Source organism: Diceros bicornis, chromosome 17 (genome assembly GCF_020826845.1).
Source record: "Diceros bicornis minor isolate mBicDic1 chromosome 17, mDicBic1.mat.cur, whole genome shotgun sequence".
NCBI lineage: Eukaryota > Metazoa > Chordata > Mammalia > Perissodactyla > Rhinocerotidae > Diceros > Diceros bicornis.
Genome location: NC_080756.1, coordinates 21,820,542 through 21,842,845, shown reverse-complemented (window position 1 = coordinate 21,842,845; position 22,304 = coordinate 21,820,542). Strand labels below are relative to the sequence as shown.

The 22,304-nt window shown below is 37.6% G+C and overlaps 1 protein-coding gene and 1 pseudogene across 2 annotated transcripts in view; both read right to left on the bottom strand.

Annotated features, from left to right (window-relative positions):
* SENP1 (SUMO specific peptidase 1) overlaps positions 1-20,954 on the bottom strand; it is a 53,240-nt gene extending 32,286 nt beyond the window's left edge. The window contains exons 1-7 of one of the 2 annotated variants that reach the window (XM_058558397.1): positions 20,391-20,954; positions 17,245-17,292; positions 15,666-15,796; positions 14,482-14,566; positions 13,277-13,318; positions 8,815-8,974; positions 4,885-5,056 (exon numbers count right to left, since the gene is read on the bottom strand). In XM_058558397.1, the coding sequence (XP_058414380.1) occupies positions 4,885-5,056; positions 8,815-8,974; positions 13,277-13,318; positions 14,482-14,566; positions 15,666-15,796; positions 17,245-17,292; positions 20,391-20,442 (690 nt within the window). In that variant the 5' untranslated portion in view covers positions 20,443-20,954. The remainder of the gene's footprint in view (positions 1-4,884; positions 5,057-8,814; positions 8,975-13,276; positions 13,319-14,481; positions 14,567-15,665; positions 15,797-17,244; positions 17,293-20,390) is intronic. The other variant, XM_058558398.1, reaches the window with a different exon arrangement.
* LOC131416496 (serine/threonine/tyrosine-interacting protein-like) lies at positions 445-1,209 on the bottom strand (annotated as a pseudogene).
* Positions 20,955-22,304: the final 1,350 nt, after the last annotated feature.

Here is a 22,304-nt window from a genome sequence, read left to right as displayed (position 1 = left end):
AACTCTCAAAAGAACATACATAACCCTTGGCTTTACCAAAAGAAAATGCAAAGATGTAAGTTACTTAAAACTTCAAACACAATCTTCTTTTGGAGTATCTGGTCCTATAAAGTAAAAGAAAACATCTTTCTCTGTACATTATTTATTAAACTGTTTTCTATTGAGTAAGCAAATTAGGAAATTAAGAGGAAAGGAAGTGATAATTGGATAATATGTTAAAGTAAAGGAAGTTGGCTAATGTTATGTTTTAAACCTAATAAAGGACGAAGGAAAGTTTTAAAACAGTATAAGGGTTATTAAGGTGCTGATTTCCACTAAGAAAAAAATGTGACAGATTCTTGTATTTAGATGCGTCTGTAAGAGGCTCCATCATAAAACTGAACTGTAAAATTATGAAAATTTAACAGAGAATGCAAATTTTAGCATACCAGTAAATCCACCTGTTATAAATTACCCAAATAACTTCATAAATACCCCAAGTCTGATTTTGTTTAAAGTAATAGCTTTATACACATAAATAAACCTCAAGTATAAAAAGTACACATCCTTATTGGATAGTACGGTCCTTTTACATTGCCTTTGAATCAGCCATCAGCCAAGTGGTGGTACAGCTACCACTTGTGTATTTCCAAATTCTTCTTCTTCATGAATTCTCTTCAAACCCCTGTTGTAAGACTAAATAGTGCAGTGGTGACATCATCACGTTAATTTTGTAGATGGCTTCATATTCCTGAAGGTGATGGACAAATCCAGCAGTAAGATTAATACATAATTTGCCTTCTTTAACATAAGCAACTGCATCTCCCTTGGAGATCCCAACACTTCCATGGAAAATAACTTTTCCTCTAGTTTGTAAGCTCCCATCAATAAATTCTTTTGTCCCAGGGAAAAAAATTATTATATTTTAATCTGGATTATCTGTAATATCCAAGACTAAATACCTAAATAATCTGTGGAAAGTTTGATTTAATCAAGTTTGGTCCAATATTTTGTCTTATTCATAGTATATGGGTTATTTCATGTTTCTGTACCACAGATGACTTGCTTTGCATAGCAGAATATAGACCTAAAAACAACTGAGGCGAAATTTCCTGCATCTTGTTTCAAAGGACAGGTTCAATCCTTCACCTCTTCTTCACACTGTAGAAGGAAGGGGAACTCCAGCTTCATGTCCTCCACTGACCCAGCCTGTGGCCTGGAAGACTGGTGGGAAGGATAAAATTATCGCGCCAGCCCAAGTCCTCAGGCTGGAAGTGGAGGCAAAAGGAGGAGGGGCTGAGTAGTCCAAAGGACTGGTTGGCTAGTGAGTGAAATAGTGGGCTTATAATGAATAGACAGTCTAAAGGACCCTGGCAATCCCAGCGGCACCACACAGGGCAGTGGGGGTTTGAAAGGCCTGTATCCAGCTGCCATGCTGTCGCTGTCTCCTTCCCCACAAGTCTCTCTGTACCCTGTAGGCTGCCTACGCTCCAGCAGAAGCACAACCCTCACAATTTCAGTAATTAAAAAAAGAATTATTTATGTATGTAATAACAAATACATACACGGTACTAAGTTCAATAGCACAAAAGGTACAGTGAAAAATAAATCTCCCTTCCATAACTTGCTCAGCTCTCATCACCAAAGACAACTGTTGCCGGTTTCTTGTCTATCCTTTCCCTTGCTAAATATGATTTATTGGTTCTGCCACCCTCTGCTTGAGTATTTTAGATTCAATACAAACTTAAAATAAAAAAATGTACAGCATTTTTACTAACCATTTCACAAATAATCAAGTTTTGCCTCCTAAGAGATCTTCATTACCAAATTATACAATTATTTAGCACATACTGCCATACGCTCATGTGCCACATAATATTTCAGTCAACAATGGGCCCATATACAATGGTGATCCCATAAGATTACAATGGAGCTGAAAAATTCCCATTGCCTAGTGATGTGGTACTCCAGGAGTAACAAGTCATGGATGACCCAGCTCCTCTTCCAAGATGCCCTCCTGAATTGCTATGCCAGCGAAATGAAGAAGTACTGTTTGTAGGATAACATATCTTTCAAGATTTTGCTTATTGTCGATAATGCTCCTGGACATCTTCCTTTTATTGGCAATCTTCATCCCAATATCAAAGTGGTGTTTCTCCCTCCAAACCCCACCTCCTGGATCCAACCAATGGATCAAGGAGTTACAACAGATTTTTAAGGTCTATTACCTGAGGAGGACCTTTGCCCAGCCTATTGCTGCAACTGAGGAAGACACTGATCCAATTCTGGGAGGATTCCAACATCTATGACTGCACCAAGAACCTGGCTTGGGCTTGGGGCAATAGCATGAAGGAGTGTATGAAGGGCATCTGGAAGAAGATATTCAAGAGGTTCATCCATGACTTCAAAGGATTTGCCAAGGATGAGGAGGCTGCAAAAATCAACAAGGCTGGGGAGCCGGCCCAGTGGCACAGCGGTTAAGTGCACACGCTCCACTTCAGTGGCCCGAGGGTTAGCAGGTTCGGATCCCAGGCGTGCACTGATGCACCACTTGTCAAGCCATGCTGTGGCTGTGTCCTATATAAAGTAGAGGAAGATGGGCACGGATGTTAGCCAAGGGCCAATCTTCCTCCGCAAAAAGAGGAGGATTGGCATCAGATGTTAGCTCAGGGCTAATCTTCTTCACCAAAAAAAAAAAAAAAAAAAAATCAACAAGGCTGTGGTTGAGAAGGCAAATAACTTTAACCTGGGTGTGGACGAGGATGATATTGAGGAGCTCTTAGAGGTGACTCCTGAGGAACTCATGAGTTGTTAGAACTGGAACAGGAACACATAGCTGAAGAACAGGCAAGAGAAAAGGAAACTATAGGAAAAGAAAAAGAACTCCCAAACAAATTCACAGTGAAGCATTTAGCAGAAGGTTTTACAGACCTCAACAAGCTCCTTAAAAAATTTGAAAACTGAAAGGTTTTCATTAATAGAGAGGAATGTTCATGGTGTGCTATCTGCTTACAATCAAACCTATGATGAAAAAAAGGAAACAAACCAGGCAAACCACCAAAGACATATTTCTGAAAAGAGTGACACCTCCTTAAGAAGAGCCTCAGGCAGGTCCTTCAGGAGGTATTCCAGAAGAAGGCACTGTTATCATAGGAGATGGCAGCTCCAGGCACGTTGTTGCCCCTGAAGACTGTCCAGCGGGACAAGATGTGGAGGTGGAAGACAGTGCTATTGATGATCCTGAGCCCGTGTAGGCCTAGGCTAATGTGTGTGTTCGTGTCTTAGTTTTTAATAAAAAGGTTTAAAAGAAAAAAATAATAAAAAATTTTAAAAATAGAAAAAAGCTTATAGAATAAGGATATAAAGGAAGAAAATATTTTTATACAGCTGTACAATGTGTTTGTGTTTTAAGCTAAGGTTATTACAAGAGACAAAAAGTTAAAAAAAATTAAGTTTATAAAGTTAAAAAGTTACAATAAGCTAAGGATAATTTATTATTGAAGAAAGAAAAAATTTTTTTAATAAATTTAATGTAGCCTCAGTGAACAGTGATTATAAAGTCTACAGTGGTGTACAGTAATGTCCTAGGCCTTCACATTCACTCATGACTCACCCAGAGCAACTTTCAGTCCTGCAAGCTCCATTCATGGTAAGTGTATAATACCAAGGTAACGGTATACAGGTGTACCATTTTTTATCTTTTATACCACTATTACTGTACCTTTTCTATATTTAGATACATAAATACTTACCATTGTGTTACAAATGCCTACAGTATTCAATACAGTAACATGCTGTACAGGTTTGTAGCCTAGGAGCAATAGGCTATACCATATAGCCTAGGTGGGTAGAAGGCTATACCATCTATGTTTGTGTACGTACACTCCATGATGTTCACACGACGACGAAATCACCTAACAATGCATTGCTCAGAATGTATCCCTGTCATTAAGCGATGCATGACTGTATTCTTAACTTCACGATCTGTAAGCTCCAATGGGCAAGAATCCCATCACCGTGTCGTATAACAGAAAGTATACCAGAATAGATTCCTTCCAAAGACCTGGGTTGCAGCTGGCCATTTACCAGTTGTGTGACCTCTGACCTTTACTTTCCAAATCTGTAACATGTGGATATTACCTCATCGCTACCTATTCCACAGGATTAAAAGGATTCAAAACAATAATACATGTGGAAAGCACACTGGAAACTCCAATGCTGTATAAATGTAAGGTCATTATTATTCATTTGTATCTCTACAGCAACCAGTCCTAAGCCGACCAGATACATAATAAATATTTAATTGAACAGGTATAAGTACACTTCCTATTGGATAAATTATATGCTACATTATATTTACAGATTGATTTTTTCCTTTAGGTTTACTGAATGAATATAACAACCCAATTGTCAACAGAACACCTTTCTTTTGGGGAAAGTCTGACCTCAAAGATCTTATTTATAATGAAAGGAGGTAAATTATCTAGCTGGCTTCTTAATTTTTCTTCTATATTAAGGAAAAATCGTCCTAGGAAGTGCAGGTATTTTATTAAATCCAGCAAGGTTAATAGTTTTCCCACGTGAAACAAGAGTTTAGGAAGGATCCAAAAAAGAGCAAAGAGAGATAGTTTGATGTATGAGAAGCCATTCAGACAATAATGAAGATTGTCTGCTGTCCAACAGGAATAGAAGATGGTTAAGAAAAATAATGAAGTCCTGCTAAAATATCTCTCTAATTTCTTTAGAACAGAAGATAGCACTCAAAACAAGTAATTAAGAAAGAAAAAGCACAGAAAGGATTAAGTAAATGGTACAGTTAATAAACATCTAAATCAGAGGGAACAAATGGCTGAATGTAGGGAAAGATTCTAACCTTTAGTAGCTTTTGTTAAAAGTTCTCCTTACCTCTTCCACTGTACTAACATGTCGCCTCTGAGTTTTCTTGGGGCTCAAAAGGTTTCGACGACATGAACCACTCCAAGATGGACTTGGAACAGGCTTAATAGGAAAAGATTTTTCATATGCAGACACATGGCAGTGATGGTTTGACTTTCCCATAAAAGTGTTTGATAATACACTAAAAAAAAAAAAAAGAGTTTATAAGAAAAGATAAGAACAGTAAGTAAGAAAATCTAACCTAGTGATTATTTTAAGAAATAACAAAAACAAAAAATTAAAAGGTAGAGTGACAGATGTACCATTTGGGGGAAATATATAAGAAATGACACATGGGCTGCTGAATCAGGTTCTGCCACTTAAGAGGTCTTAGATCGCCAAACTATATAATTACCAAACACCTAAAATTGTATTTCCTAGCTTCACAATCTATAAGTTCCTTTGGTCAGGAACCACAGACCTGTGAGGTATGACAGAAAGCATCTCAGATTAGACTGCTTCAGACATCCTGGGTTCCAGGTAGGCTGACACACATACACTTTCTATTTACTCCTCATAGCCACCTCTGCCAAGCCCTTTGGAGGGAAGTATTTTAAGATTAAATATGCAAAAATGAATAAAGTTGAAGCCTCTCAACTAAACTTAAACTTAATTTTAAAATTTTCTAAAAGACCAACAGAGGGCTCCCACCCCTCATTAAAACAACCAGAAAGCTTTTTATTAGGCTGCGTCACTCGCTATGAATTCTCCTTCCAGCCTCACTACTGACCTCCTCTGAAGAACTTTGTTTTTGTTTCTTCATACTATTTGTACCTCAAATAATGAGAAAAATTGGCAGGAAAAATATTTTTGTGAACTCAAAATCCAGTCTTATCTCTAAGGCCAGGTTAATAATTTAAAGTTTTTTCTATGAGCTCTTTTTCATCTATCATTACCCAGCAAGTTTGAGGTACCTGCTCTCAGCATAATGAATTTTCTCTCATTTTTTTTCTGAGGATGCAGAATAGAGATATAAAGCTGACTAAGCTGAATTCAATGAAATCAACTCTTCAAATCAGTACATGTGACCTGGATCCAAATGAATCAGACTAGGTCTAAAGAAAATCAAAAAGTACATATACTCACTCTCTTTAACTGTCTTCAAAATCTAATGGTTTCTATCTGTGTTAGAGTGGGGAAAGGAGCAAGGACTCAATTTCAAGAACAGGTTTATTTTCTTAGGATGGGTGAATGCAGCTAGGAAAAGATAGCAAGGGCAGTATAATTTCTTTGATGAAAATATTTATGATAAATTCCCCACAATGTCTTGTATTTATGCTTCGTATGGTGTGTGTGTGTGTGTTTTTAATGCAAAAGATGCTTTTGTCTAAAGAACTGTCTGAGGGCATTTCGCGATGCCAGAAAGCATGGGCGCTACCAACAATTACCAAGATAGGGTCAGACACAGACATAAGCTTGACAGAGCTCCCATTGGCCACAGTTGTGAGAATGTGAGCATTAAAAGAATAATGATTGTAGTGGATTGAAACACACTGAATCCATAATGACACCAAAAAAAGAACAGAAAAATTCATTTGAACCACATGAAGTGGCTATTAAAAGAAAAAAACTTATCCTGAAAATTGGTAATGAAAAAGCAAGATCTAATCATATGTCCTGCCTTCCCAGTAGGAAATGGATTTCAGGGTAATCAAATAGCCCCAGCTAATGAAGGGAAAAAAGCTCTTCTTTATAGCAGAGTGCCAATTAAAAAGCATAGAAGAAACGATAAAATTAGAAAAATATTATTTCATTAACTTTAATAAAATTATTATCAGGTCAAAGGGAGTCAAAAGGTACAAACTTTCAGTTATAAAATAAATAAGTCAGGGGGATGTAATGTACAGCATGGTGACTATAGTTAATGATACTGTACTGGGATATTTAAAAGCTGCTAAAAGAAAGTAGATGTTAAAAGTTCTTATCACAAGAAAACAAATTTTGTATCTATTTATGGTGATGGATGCTAACCTAGACTTACTGTAGTGATCATTTCACAATATATACGAATGTCGAATCATTATGTTGTACACCTGAAACTAACATAAGGTTATACGTCAATAATTTTTTTATTATTATGAAGTAAGGATTATCAATTGATATGAATAACTGTTAGGCTGATCTGAAACTGTTCATTCATACAAAGCCAAAGTAATATCATTTAGATTACATTCTAGTCACAAGGGCGAAAAAACCTAACTGTACAATTAAGGACGAGACTGTTATCTCCCTAATCCAGAAGCCAACCCAGTATCACTAATGATAGGAAACCAAGATATTGTAGGTTTTCTGATGTGATGGAACACAGCATCAGCTTTTATTCAAGTCAAAAATCTAGTTTACAAAAAATACAGAGGATAGAGAACAAAACAATGATACTATAAGGAAGAAACCTGTCAAATCCAAAAGGTGCAACGTTATGCAGAAAAAAGTCATGTCATTAAAAAAAGGGGCTGTTCTAGATTGAAGGAAACTTAAGAGTGACAGCTACCAGATGCAGTCCTAGATTGGATACTGATTTGGACAAATTAGCTGCAAAGGACGCTTTTGGGTCAACTAGGAACATTTAAATGTAATTCAGTTAGTGTACGTGATAAAATTTACTGACTGTAAATGAGGAAATGATTGACTTAAGAGTATGCACAATATGAATGCTTTTTTTAAAAAAAAATGTGTAAATGCAGACAGAAACATCTGGAAGGATGTGCACTAAGATATTACAAAGGTGATCTCTCTGGCTGATGGGAATATGATGTTTTTATTTTTGCTTATCTGTATTTTCTAATTTTTTACACGGCACATATACTGTTTCTGTAATAATGTTATTTTAAAAAATAACAGTATGACATTAAATAAAAAAAGCAACCTGCCAAATGATGCATATAGAATATCTTTAATGAAGACAAAATAATATTATACATTTTATAGTATACAGAGCATTTATATCATGCTATATGAGTAAGAGAGAGTGAAAGAGAAACAAGCAGAGGAAAAGGTTTGGAAGGAAACACACCAGGGGCAGGGAATAAAATTGGAGGTAGTAATGAAGAGATCTTTAGCTTTATCGGCAATGTTCTAATTTTTACAATGTGAATGTATTAATGAATTCTTGTATAATTTTAAAAAATATTAAGAAGTGAGGAAGACAATCCTCGGGAGTACTGACACATGATTCCAGACTCCACATGCTGATAATCATAAAATAAAAGCCACCTTGTTGGTTTCAATCAACACCAGAAAGCTTCAACTTGACTAAGCAGGAAATTAAATCATCCTATATTTCTAAAATCCATCACCAGAGTAAAATTTAAATAGTCATAAATACTATTTTAAAAAAGAAATATTTTACTAATATAATATAGTACCCGAGGGAAAAGTTTCTAAGCCAAACTTCCTCTGACTTTAATAATCAGTATAAGCTTGGTGAGGGAAAATGCAGGGTTTATGAATTTGGGCTAAATAGGATAAAGTTCTTTGTGACTTTAGGTCTAGTTGACTAAGGCCATAAGGTGCACAGCTGCTTTGGTTTAAGTCAGGTCTCTGCTCATATGAGAGCCTATAAAATGTGCTGGTTTCTTTGCTACTGAAGTTGCAGAAATTGACCAATTCTCACTTTAAGACTCATAATAGCCATACTGATCCCGAAGGCTCCCAATATACTCATATCCACCAAGATTTCCTTCAAAACTCACTCTTCTAACGATAAGATTTAGCTGTCACCAAAATTCAGCACTAAGTAAATTAAAAGTTGAAAGTTTAAAATGGATTTGTCCATACTTCTATGGTTTAAAGTTCAAAAATGTTGTTCCTCTTTTAAAATGCCAATGTAACAACTATCTTATAGTCATCTTCTCTTACATCGGAGGAAGGGCTTGTGAACTAAGCAGCCAGAATACCTACCTTGAGGTCTTTCGGGTTTCGAGGTAAAGACTTCGGCTGTTTCTTGATTTTTGTAAAGTTGAACCTGATGCTGGGGTGGAATTTCTCCATTGGCCATTTGCACTCTGGCCAAAGGTTCTTAAGTCTCCTGAGCCAAGAAAACTGTCTGAGGAAGGGTTGTCTAAAAGAATAAAAGTTTGAATAAATTAAACAAATATCTACAGTGGTTCTCCATATGACTGTAACCATGTCCAACATTGTATTCCAAAGTAATGTGGCATATCACCATGTCTCTCATGGAAGAAAGATCCCAGTCTCAACTGCCAGTAAAGTCTGCAGTAAGGGAACTTCTATAAACTATAATTGATTCAGCCATACTAACCTGAAAATTGATGAAGGAGCTGAATCCTGCCACAGCCATGTGCCTTATCTGCATCAATGTGACTCCGTGGTGTCCACCAAAAGTCAACATTTTACCCCAACTATATCTTGCAAGCACTCCCAGGCCTGGGCCTGAAAGAAGGTAGGCCAGACCAGTAAGAAAGCAGGTGGAGGGCCAAGGAGAATTGTAATTCAAATGAACAACAGTTATTGCTTAATAAGCAGCTGGTGTCACTTTCTTGTTTTTAATTACCATGTTCACGACTCAGAGGCTCTTCTAAGAGCAGAGATAACCTAATTGCTGCTTATTCTGGCCGGCTTACGGCAGGAATGACCCATCATATGCATCTGGTTCTGGTATGATAACCTTCAGCCACTTAATGCCATAATCATCAGACATATCAATACTCTGATGCTTGCTATTGCAATCAGACTAAGTGAGGATTATTTGTTTATTATTTGAATTTTTTGACTTGTGGCTTATAAGCTGGGATGATAAAAATCTCTTGAAGTTTCAGCTAGAAGTAGAATAATTTCTATATCCCCAATCTCCCTTCAGCAGGATTGAATAATTTAAAACAGCACCTTCAAAACAACTTCAGTTGTTAGGCTACGGAACTCTGAAGAGCACCAGTGGAAAAATGAGAACGATAATTCTCTACTTCCTAAATTTTTGTCTAATGCCAACATCATTTTGAAGATCATCTTTCAAAGCATACTACTATAGAACTTTGCAAAATATCATATATTTATGTTAGTTAAAATATTTAATGTAGCTTTTGATACTCTATCCAAAAAGTAAAGCAGCCAACAAAAATACAAGTTATGTATTGTGTTTTTTTTAGTTGATCAGGTTTATCAGGATTTAAGGTAAATAACATAGGAAAAAAGCACCAGTCAGGGGGGTATTAGTACCAGTTGATTCACCAGTGTATGAATCTAATATAATAATTAAATTAAAATTTACTTTCAAAATGAATTATAACCTTTTTCCTTTGCAATCAACATCTATGCTTAGCATCTATTACTATTACTTTAAGGATAGAGACATGAGCCTAAGGAAAATGAGTGTCATTAAAGGACCAGAAAATTATCTTTAAGTGCAAAGTAATAACGGTAGAAATCTTTGTCTCTCACACTTTTTTGCTAAAATTTGATTAGGGAATGATATAACTAGAGATGTCTACTTATACTTGAGGAGTAAGGCTACCAAAAATGCAAATTACCCTGACAGGTCTGAAATCTGAGACTAAAGATAAGCCAGAGTAGCATCCTCAATGGCATCTGACAGAGGCTTCAGCTTTAAAATGCAATGGAAAAGCACAGAATCAGGCGGTGTTTAACCAGAATAAGGTGGTTCCATCCCCACTCAATGAATCACTGATAGTCCTCTATTGCTGATGTGATCAAGCAAAGCCAGACAGGGACCAACAGGGGGCTGCAGACACTTTTTTTAGTGACAGTTTAACCTAGTATTCTGTCATCATTAAGAAATCAGATTACAAATGCCACAAATAAGATTACTTATTATGTGTACAGACACACACACAAAACTATATGGAAATACCAAAAATTTAATTTTGGTTGTGTTCCAATGACAGATTGATGGGTATTTTTCTACTTTACTCCACAAATTTTCTACAAGGACAGGCAACACTTTTAAAATGGACATAATGAAATAAACTTTAGATTTAAAAAAAAGTGTGTCAGGCAATCACTTACTATGAAAGTAACCATCAGTTGCTCCTGTTAACTTTTGGATTTATTTAGTTATTGTAAATAGCAGAATGCTTTAAATCATCTTACCTTCTGAATGCCAGTTTGGCAACCTAATTTAACATATTTTCTAAGGATGAGACATTGATAATGATTCTAAGCATGAGCAAAATCATTTCTTTTCATCTTAATCTATTTTTCCTTGTTTAGGGTATAAAGTTTTAATTTTCTTTCCACTTGTGCTCTTAATAATATCAAGAGGTCCTGAAGTCTGACCAGCACTGTTATTAAAGTGAAAGTGTTGCATTTTCTCTGCTTTCTAAAATTAAAAAAAAAAAAAAATCAATGTTTTTAATAGTCTAATCTTGAGTGGATTAAGAAGCAGATTTTTAAAAAGCTTCCTATGGAGAGGCAGATTCAGTAAAACAGTAAATGGGAAGCTCCAGACCTTAGATTCTAAAGTTTGGGGCTTTCCTATGTTTGTTTTCATCTTGGTGGAGGAGAGTACAGCAAGGTGAGAGAGGAGACAAATGCCAATATAGTCAGAAGGAGAAGACTAAGGCAGGTAAACTGGGGACCCCCATCTAGCCCAATCAAAAGGAAAGGCTCGGGGTGACTGACCACAGAAATCAATGTGGGGATTACCAAAAAAGAAGAGATCCAAAGGAGACAGCAGAGATGAAATTACACAAGAGTTGCAACGAATTGGAATGGGTGTGGCAAAGGAACGAAGTTAAAAAAAGTACACAGTAAAAAGTAGATTTGAATTAAAGATTCTATTATAAGAAAAATGTATACAGACCCTTGGCATTCAGATTTACAATTCTGATTGTTAAGGAGCCACCTTGGAGGTCTGCGATATGCCATAAGTTTGTCTGGTCAGGGACTAGATGAAATTTGGTAAAGGCACGAATCTGAATCTTCTGCTTCAGGCTGTAATTTAGAGAATGTATCTAATAGCTCAGCAGCCTCATTTCAATATGGCTTTATTATTCACTGCTGTTATTCTCTATTCATCATCATGCATACAGTAACTATTATGAACTAATTTTTTCTTCTTTTCCTAACAAAATGGCCTTCAAGTGAGAGAGAAACCTTTGGTATAAGATTTTGATATGGGCATCAACTTGTGGTATGAGGACAAACACAGGAAAAACATAACTCAAGAATCATGTAACTGAGTAGAAAGCCAAGAATCTGGTTAAATATCACCATAGTCAAGAACATGAGGATTTGAGACGATCTCAGATACATCCTTTGTGAATATCAGGGATCTACAGAAATTTAAGAGAAAAAAACTATATACATATGCAAATGTCTTTAAGTCATGTTATTTATAATAGCTGAAAATGGCGAGAGTGAAGGGGACCTAAACCATAGGGAAAATAAGGAAGCAAATGAAGGCACATGCCCATTATCCTAAATCATAGCCCCTTCGGTCCACTTGTGTTTCTGATTTAAAAATTTTTGGAATTTTAGACAGATAACCCGGTATATACTATTAGTGCTTCCAAGTATAATCTGAAGCAGCACCCTATAATCAAATATACTGATATAGCTACAGTGAAATGTACAAATACTCATATCTACAGAGATAAATAAAAGACAAAATATAAATGGCTTCATGTCAGTTCATGTAGGTTTTGCCAAGAAATGAATTCGGGTCAGGTCAGGTTTTGATACCAAACTAATTGTGAAAAAATTTTTGGTTTTCAGAAATTTTTGGATTTTGAATTGCACATAAAGGATTGTAAATATACATATCAATTCCACGGATTATTAGAAATCAATAGAAAAAGGTAAATATGAAGAATAACATGTAAACAGATGGAGAAATAAAAATAAAAATACTGGGCTGAAAAAAGATTATACGTATCGAATCATACAACATATACCATGCATGCACACAAAGATAAAAATCAGAAAAGGTCACAGAGTTAAGCAAGAGTAGAGTTATGGTCAGGAGATTTTGAGTAAAATGTTATATATATAATTGTTTATCATTAAGTAATTATTTTAAACTAAAAGCAAATACTCTGTCCAATGCTAAATCAGCATATGAAATTATAAGCAAACAGAGTCTGAGTTCAAATGAAAAAATTAATGATCTGATTTCATTATCCACTCAACTGTCCTTCTCCTAAGATTAATAATGAGCTATCAAACGAGATTTCAGGCTCTCTGCTCATCAGAAAGGCTTTTTCAATAACAATGATGGCAGAGTTACTTTCTGAGCTAATTAATTGATTTTTCTATACAAATTATGCACATATGAGGTGGAGACCATTTCCCATCCCATGAGAGGAAATCCAGTGCCCAGAGTAAAATACCACCCACCTAAATGACATTTAAATATAATATAAATCTAAAAGAACATCATACTAACGTCTTTTTAGGGGAGGAGATCTCATCTTGCTGACAAAGAATCCTGAGGAAGCCAAATAACAACAATAATTATTATTTGCATTTCATATTTATTATCTCAATTTATCCTTATAAAAATCCCATTAGGAGCCGGCCCGGTGGCTTAGCGGTTAAGTGCACGTGCTCCGCTACTGGTGGCGCGGGTTCGGATCCCGGGCGCGCAACGACGCACCGCTTCTCCGGCCATGCTGAGGCTGCACCCCACATACAGCAACTAGAAGGATGTGCAACTATGACATACAACTATCTCCTGGGGCTTTGGGGGAAAAAAAAAGGAGGAGGATTGGCAATAGATGTTAGCTCACAGCCAGTCTTCCTCAGCAAAAAGAGGAGGATTAGCATGGATGTTAGCTCAGGGCTGATCTTCCTCACAAAAAAAAAAAAAAATCCCATTAGGGCAAATTCAATGGTATTACTAGTATTCCCATATTTGTGGGGAGGAGATTAAAGCATGAGGAGTGAAAAGACATGAGAAGACCTCTATAATCGTCCTGGGTCATACTGCCGGGAGGCTAACCAACAAAAAACTCTGTTTCCTTTCCCCAAGACAGAGGCAGAAGATCACTGGAAATCTAAATCTTAGGAAGGGGGCAGATGAAAAGTCAGGCAGGCCGGGGCTAGGAATAGCCTAGAGAATGCTGACTCCTGTCATGGATCACAAGTGGAATAGGCAAGCCCTTGAGTATGCAAGCATGGCTGTGGCAGGTGCTAGATAGAAACATGTTAATATTTCCTGCCCTGATGGAGGGACAAGCTTGGGTAGAAATAAATTTTCAGGATTCAGTTTCAAGCAGAATAGAAATAGGCTAGCTCTATGCTTTAAATCAACACAAAACAAATATCCTTTACATCACATACACATATCCAAAAAAAAAGCCAAAAACAAATTGCTTTTTACAATGACATAACGAACAAGTAGGAGAATGGATTTCAAAAAAACCTTTCCATTAGAAAATATTTGGTTGAGACTAGATCAGTAAAGTATGATAGCAACCACACACACACACACACACACACACACACAGAATTTATTAAAATGATATTTTAGTGGAGTAAATACCATTTTGCTTTTGATAATGTTTTTACTTTTAGAGATGGTAAACAAACAATTTGCTAGGAAGAAATCTGGAAGGTATAATTGCCTTGACTCCAAGTAGTATGTCATACCTGAATAATAATTTGGATTATAAGCTGCACTTCTTGTAGAACATGTATAAGATCGGTCCAAATTTCCTTGCCTGTCAGGTAAAATCTAAACAAAGCAGAAGACTTTTCTTAAATCATATTTTTGACAATAAAATGGAATAAAAATTTATACTAGGAAAAATGTATCATTAAACAAGATTATGACATATTTCAGAACTTGGTATATTTATATTTATATATATTATAAATAAATCAAACTACATACTAATAAGAAAAGAAAACACATAGACAATCTGATGAAAAGACCGAGGCTTCAAGGGGAAAAATGGGCAAAATATCTGTTATACAACTTGATTCAAAGAAGGCTCATTTGGAGGCAAATATGCATTTAGTATATCCTGTTCTGAAAGCTAGTTATATCATATATCAGAGGCTGACAAAATCAACCTGGTTTTGATTCTTTTGCTAACTTTACAGAAACTAAGTTCTTAATCAGGGTTAGTGCTGCATCTCAGTACAAATTTGGAAATGTGTAGATATATATTCAGTTATCAGAACGATTACTTGGAGCAGATGCTACAGGTATTTAGTGCCGAGGGGCCAAGGATGCTAAACATTCTGCTATAGTTGCGACAGATTCACCAGCAGAGAACTGTCTCATCCAAATTAGTAATGGCTTTCCTCCTGAGAAAGACTGCTTTATTAACAGTGCTCCTCAAACCTTAAGGTGCATATAAATCAGCTGGAGATTTTTTAAAAACTAGATTCTGATTCAGTAGGTCTGGGATAAAGCCTGAGATTTTGCATTTCTAACAAGCTTGCAGATGAAGCTGCTGCAGCTGGTCCTTTGAGAAACTAAGCTTTATAGCACAGAGAAATCTCAGAGCTACTGTATATTTACATATTCCCCCTGCACCCCCCATTTAATGCACTAGTTTAAAAGAACACTAATCCATGTATAGGTAATTGTAATATTCAGAGGAATAGTAAAGAGTTTTCTAAAAGGTACAGTTCTCAAAGAATACATACACAGCCTGGTTCTTGTCTTAACTTTAATATATCAAATAGAATTCCAAACATAAAAATTATTGATTCTAGAAAGGTTATATATATGCTTGTACTTTTGAGTGTGGCATTTAAACTCCATCAGATAAAAATTTAAGCCAAATAATTTATTAATTAAGGGAAGGAAAATTATTCCTAACCTGATGGTCAGACAGTGAAAGCTGGTCCTCTGGGAAATCTGTTTGTGACAGGAGATGGGTTTTGAATATGGAGTTGTGGTTCACTAAAGTTACTTCTCCAGCATCCATCCTCATCCTATCAGCAATATCATCTGGGGAAAGAGTCTAGATTAGTTCAAGTCACATAATTCTTCAATAACTACTTTCCTATGAACTGATATTTTCACCTAATAAAAATGATTCCCAAAGAACAGCCCTACAGTCAAATAAAACCTCTCCTTCATAACTAACCACTGGCAAGAAATCTCAAAATGTCATTGTCAAAAAAAAAAGGTACCCATGTGCAGAAAATGGCTCATTTGGCATTCACTGAGATCATCTACCAAAGAGTTCAAAACTTGTACAAGTATAAAAAGAGCTTAATTCAAAGTTATAAAAATAATGCAATTTTCCCAAAAGAAATTTTTGAATGTTTTAACTACAGAAAAAATCTTAAATATTAAAAAAATGGGGAAAAAATTTCACCATTCAGACATAAACACTGTTAGCAGTGATTTATTTTCTGTTTTAACTCAAAAAGGTGCTATAAAAATTAATCCAACTGCAATTTTTTTTTCAGCAAAAAGCATATTTTATTCCTACGGCTCTTAATAGACATCAGCTCAATTACTATAATACTGTGGCAGAACCTTACTTTATAACCATTTTTGAGACCTTTGTTACTATAAAAGAACTATAATAGGAACGAATGAGAGTAAGGGGACTCAGTGACTTACACTGGCATCAGCAATGAGAGAAAAGGGAAACAACCAACCAGGGGAGAGAGAAGGTGGACTAAGCAAAAGGAAAAAACAGAAAGTAGAGAGAAGACTAATGTGAATTTAAAAGGAGTATATGGAATGTCATAAAATCTAACTGTATAAATTTTTCAACCTATTCCTAAATTGGCTACTAGTCCTGACCTAATATCGATCCCCTTTACAGACATAAAGTACTATGAATAGTGGAAAATGTTCCACTCACAATTAATTCTCAATGCCACTAGCTAAATGAAATTAAAAATTTACCTTAATCAAATTATTTATCATATAGAAGGCAGTATAACATAGTGCTAAAGAACAAAGACTCTGGAACCAGGCTGCCTGAGTTTAAATCCTAGTGCTGCCACTTATAGTTGTGTGACCCTAACCAAGTTTCTTAACTTCTGTGTCTCAGTTTCTTGTTGATATAATGGGGATAATAATAGTACCTATCTTGTAGGTACCATTAGGTATCCTTGTAAGGCAGCTGTAAAAATTAAATGAATTAATATATTTTAAGCATTTAGAACAGAGCCTTGCACATAGTAAACGTTTGCTAGTGTGTATTTAGCTTTCTCAATACAATAAATTAGAAAATGCTTCCAAACGACAGTATGAACAATGTCCCAACTAAAAGAAAAGTGTTTGGTATACATTATTAGGATGAGATCTCCCTTAAAATTATTACTAAGTACAAAGACGCAAATACTGAAAATGTTAGGAAAACCCATTCTTTCTCTGCAGCTTAACCAATAAGAGTAACTAAAAGGATAGAAGGACTGCTTCATAGTCAGTCTTACCCATGTCAGGTCTTTTCACATCACTGACTTTAACAAAGATACAAAGTCCTGTAAAAGAAGACAGAAAACAGAAAGGTTACATACTGAAACATCTACTTCAAATAATTACAGAAGAGGAAGCCACTCAGAAGTGACATTTGTGTTCTTAGTGGAGAAAAATATAGGGAGGAAAGGAAAGCTGATTTCATGGGAAGAGAATGGAAACTAAAACTAGCCTGAGATAGTTCTAAACATTTCTGCAACCCATGCTATACTACACAGAAATTACAGACTATCCACAGAATCATAGAATATTATAGCAAGAAGCAAGTTGGAAGAGCCAACCTTTTGGAGATTAATTTGCATACAGTCATAAAGTTCGTTAGTGACTGCACTGAAATTACAACCCAGAAATTCTTCCAAATCCACTGCTCTATTACTTCATGCTAAACCATTTTACAAACAAGTGATAGATCTTGTGGTGGTCCCATTGAGACTTCTCTTTCATACATTTTATTCCGTGGCCAAATATTCTGCAGACAATGGAGGAACACTTCTCAGTTAGTACTAAGTACTTTCTCCCTCATCATTAATCAAACTGCTACAAATCAAGGCCTCTTTGCCTATATGAAATTACTTCTCCTCTGATGTATCTAATTTTCCCAGAAAAAAGAAGTTAAAAGCCTAGTTGCTTGGAACTATGTTAATAAACATATCCTTGGCACACATGCTTCTTGGCAGATTTGCATGAGGAGGAGACTAGGGATGGTAATAGTCATGCTTATATATTTTCATAATCTGATTTACCACCATATTTTTAAAAGATTGAGCACTTCATCAAGTACATAGCAATATCAGGGCTTCAATCTGCTAAGGAGACTGGATGATGACAGGTATTCTTTACAGTCCCAATAACGAAGTGCACACACCAAGGACGGCTGCTTGAGCTTTTCTTGGCATAGCTACTGACCAAGCAGAATAATCATCTGATTACCCAGTCTTGCCAGGGAGGAGTCCCAAAGAATTTAAGCCTTAGATTTAGGTTTCAAATGTTTCCAAAGGCTTAACTTAACAAGTCTTCTACATGGAAATTCTCCAGGTTATTCTTTCCCCTTCTTCCTTTTTTAATAAATAAAACAGAATTTCCTGGGTCTCAGATTAACGAAAAAATCCTATCAACCAATAAAACAGCAGTGGCTTTTTCTTATTTCACTCTTTCAGCCCATTTCATAATCGTCATCACTAGCTTCTTCTGTTGTATTAAGAAGAACGCCAATTTAAAAGCCTGATGCCCAGTCGAACAAGCCCAGGTTACCTTCCTTTGCACTGCTGAGATAGATGTGAAGAGGGAAGCAAGTAAAAATCAAAGAATTTTGGAAATTATGTCCAGCGGGGTTAAGTGACTTGCTTGAAATCACACAGATGGGGCAAAAGGAAGAGAAAAATCCAGGTATTCTAATTCCCAAGCAAATGTGCTTTCAATAAACACTACAAAACTTCACATCCTTTAACATATCCTCATTTAAGGATTCATACACTTTGGCAAGATAAAAGTAATTCCTAGCTAACTCTGGGGAATCCACACTGATTTATAACTTTAATAATTAAAGCCCCACATTTACAATTTAATACAAATATATCCAGCTTCTTCAGCATGCTTATGGTACTTTCTTTTTGCCACTTTGCAATTACATTGGGAGAAGGGCTATTTTACCCTAAGATTCCACATGAAATGCTGGATCTGGAACCGTTGACACCACAAAATTCTTGCAAGCATAAGATTTTTTTGCTTTTAAGAAAATTATTCTAATAACTCATTTCCTAGTTCACATGGGTCAGTTAACTCACTGAAAGAACATAAGCAGTTACAGGTATTTAGGGGAAGTCAGGTTAGTAGCTGCACACAAGATAATAGGAAATGTGAAAGGAAAAAAAAGACAGCAAAGTCCTGACAGTAACAGAATGTAACAAGTACGGTAAAACATAAGTTTACATATATGCACAGAGGTGATTATCAAAGAGAATGTTTAGTGCTATGATGAAGTTACTAGAAAATATACATCGAGGAGAGGCATTGTACAGTTAGCTTAATCCAGGACCAAGATGTGGTTAGAACAATTTGTGATACGAGAAGGGTGTGGAAGTGATCATGAGAATCACCTTCCTCTGAACGCCCGAAAACAATTTTGTGATACAGTTTGTACTATATCATGCATTTGTTTGTTTTTCACATTTTTACATGTAACCTCTCCGAATTACACTCTAACACTTTAAACACCTGAACACTCTAACATCTTAAATACTAAGTACTCAACTTCTTTCATACACAAACATTTACCATGCATCAACTATATACAGCGTACTGGGGATACAAAGATGAATAAGAACTGGTCCCTGCTGTAGAGAAGTTCACTGTCTCCTGGGGGAAGCCAGATCCATAAAGAGACGCTTACAGCAAAGCAATAAAGCTGGTGCAATTGGCAGGAGGTGTGGGAGCCATGGGAAGAAAAGGCAAGACTTCCAAAGCAGTAGTCAAGAGTTACATCACCTCAGCCTGAAGTAGCAGAACCTGTTTTTGAATCCATTTGATCCCTCTAGATTTAACTCATCAGATGGGTGATATGAAGACCAGCTTTGCAGTCAGGGATAATTAATTAAAATCAGGTAAAAATGAATGAGGCTTCCAAAATGGGACTAGAGTGGAAAAAAGGAAGGGAATCTCTAAATTATTAGACAGTTAAGGGATCATGCTTAAAAAGATGCTTAAGGTTTCACTTTAACTGTAATTTCAAATTCAGTGTAATCTGTATTTCAACACGAGTCCTCAACACAAATTATAAAGATTTAGGAGATGGTGCCATCTACTCCATCCAGAATATCCGATTAGAACAATGACCCTAAATCAAATAGCACGTAGCCTATGAAAAGGCTTTATACCAATTTTACAAGAATCACCACCACCCCAAACGTAAGTGTACCAAACGTGGAGAAATGACTTTAACAAGGCTGACTTGAAAGTGATAAAGGAGCAAGTTATTGCCCACAAGATAGTGGAAATACTGCAGAGGCGCCGATAAACAGAAATCACCAAGCTCAGGAGAAACTGGGCTTAGACCCACAGAGATCACGTCAGGGTTGAGCAGGAAAGAGACGGTCAGGGGAATTACCAGGCGGCGATGAGCCAGGTAAGCAAACTGTGGCCGGTAAGGGGATTTTCATAACCTGGCAGGAGGGTCCGGACGTTTCTTGCTGGTGGTGGCACTACAATATCACAGCTCGGGGAGACACCACAGAGTGAACGAGTTGGAGAAATGTTTACGGGAGACGCAGAAGTAGCTGAGAAAGGGCATTCGGGTCTCAAGGAAGGCGGGGGGTGAGGCAGGTGTGACGGAAAGCCGAGCTTCCCGGGGAAAACAGCCTGCCCCTGAAAGAAGAGCCGGCTCTGGCGGGAAAGCTCCGAAATCCCAGCCGGTCTCTTCCCGGCAAGCAGGGGAGATGGGGCCTGCGGGAGCGGCGGGGACACGGCCTCTCCGCCGCCCCGGAGAAGGAGGCCTGAAGGAGCGGCCTCGGGAAGCCGAACTAACGGCCGCCGGCCCCACCGCGGCCGGCCGACAGCAGTGGGGAGGGGAGGTGGTCCCAGGGGGCGGGGCAGAGGGAAAAGCGCCGTCCCCACAGGCATCCCCGCTTCCGCCCAGCGCAGCCCAGGCTGCCGGGCCCGGCCCGCACTGCCTCCCGGCCCGGGCTCCCTCCATCCTCACCCCTCCCCCAGCTTCCCGCCGCCACTCACCGAACCGGAACCGGCAACTATGCGAAGGGGTTTCCGGCCGGGCGCGGAACGCAAAACCCGGGAACCGCCGCGAACCGGAACCGCCTCCACAACACCGGAAGAAGCGCTCGGTGGCCGCGGAGGAGGGGGGTGGGGTGGGGGGGGTCAAAGAGCAGAGTTGAGGACCCGCGGAACGCCTGCGCAGTGTGGCGAGGCCCGAGAAGCCAGGGGAGCGTCTAAGGCTGTAGTCACAATTTCCCTCTTCCCCTTTCAGTTTGGGCTTTTTCTCGTTCCTGGAATACCGTTAGTGTGCCCTTCGTCCTTCGCTTTTCTCTGTTCCCTCGACCCCCTCAACCGCCGCCTTTCTGGTTCCTCCCGGCGATTTTTGCTTATGTTCTGGTTGCCATGGCAGCTTTTCATTGTGGCCCTTGATCTGCGGGAACCTGCGGCCACTTTGACAGATGTAGACCTGAAAGCTAAATCGAGCTCAGGCTGTATCGTGTCTTATTGAGAATCACAGATCTTAGTGCTTGTAGAGGTTATTGGATATATTTTAGTCTGACAGCTTCAGAGAAGTCAAGACTTTTCCCAGACTTGTAAAAAGTGCATGGCAGATCTGGGACTAGGAAACAAATTTCTTCACCTGTAATCCGGTACTCTTTACACCACATTATCCTTGATTGACTGTTCAGGGGGAAAAAAATGCGGCTTGGGATTAGGTTAGACTCTGGAAACATGTAACCTTCCAGAACTCTGGAGGAGTTTGAAACACTGGCACAGGTGTGAGAAAAGCTATTGGGGGTCCACCAGAGATCTGCTTTTCTGAGTAGAAATAGTAAAGGACCCAGGAGTCTGACCTCTGAAGAACTAAATGGCCCTGGTGTTGTTCCTACAACCGAATTGATTAACCTGTAATCTGTGCAGTACTTTTTAAGAGAAAATAATGGGAAATAATATGTTTGTTCATTCAGACTGTTTAGCAAGACCTTCAACTTGGTGTGATTCTGTGTAGAAGTCATGGGAAATGCTTCTGAGTGGGCACTCTAGAGCCAGCTGACAGCCACAGTCTGAGCTCAGACTGAAGAACGGAAGCCTCTGGAAGCTCTCAGCCTTTTAGATACTTTCAGCAGCTGGGAAAAGGAGACGCTTACTGAGTTCAGGGGATCTTGCCCTGTCAAATGTATAAAATTAGATTATTTGTATCACTTTATATGCTGATATCTTATACCATCAGGTCCTAAGGCCTATTAGTATTGAGCATACCTGGTCCATGTCAGTTTTGTCCATCTTAATCATTCCACAGATCTGTTCATTT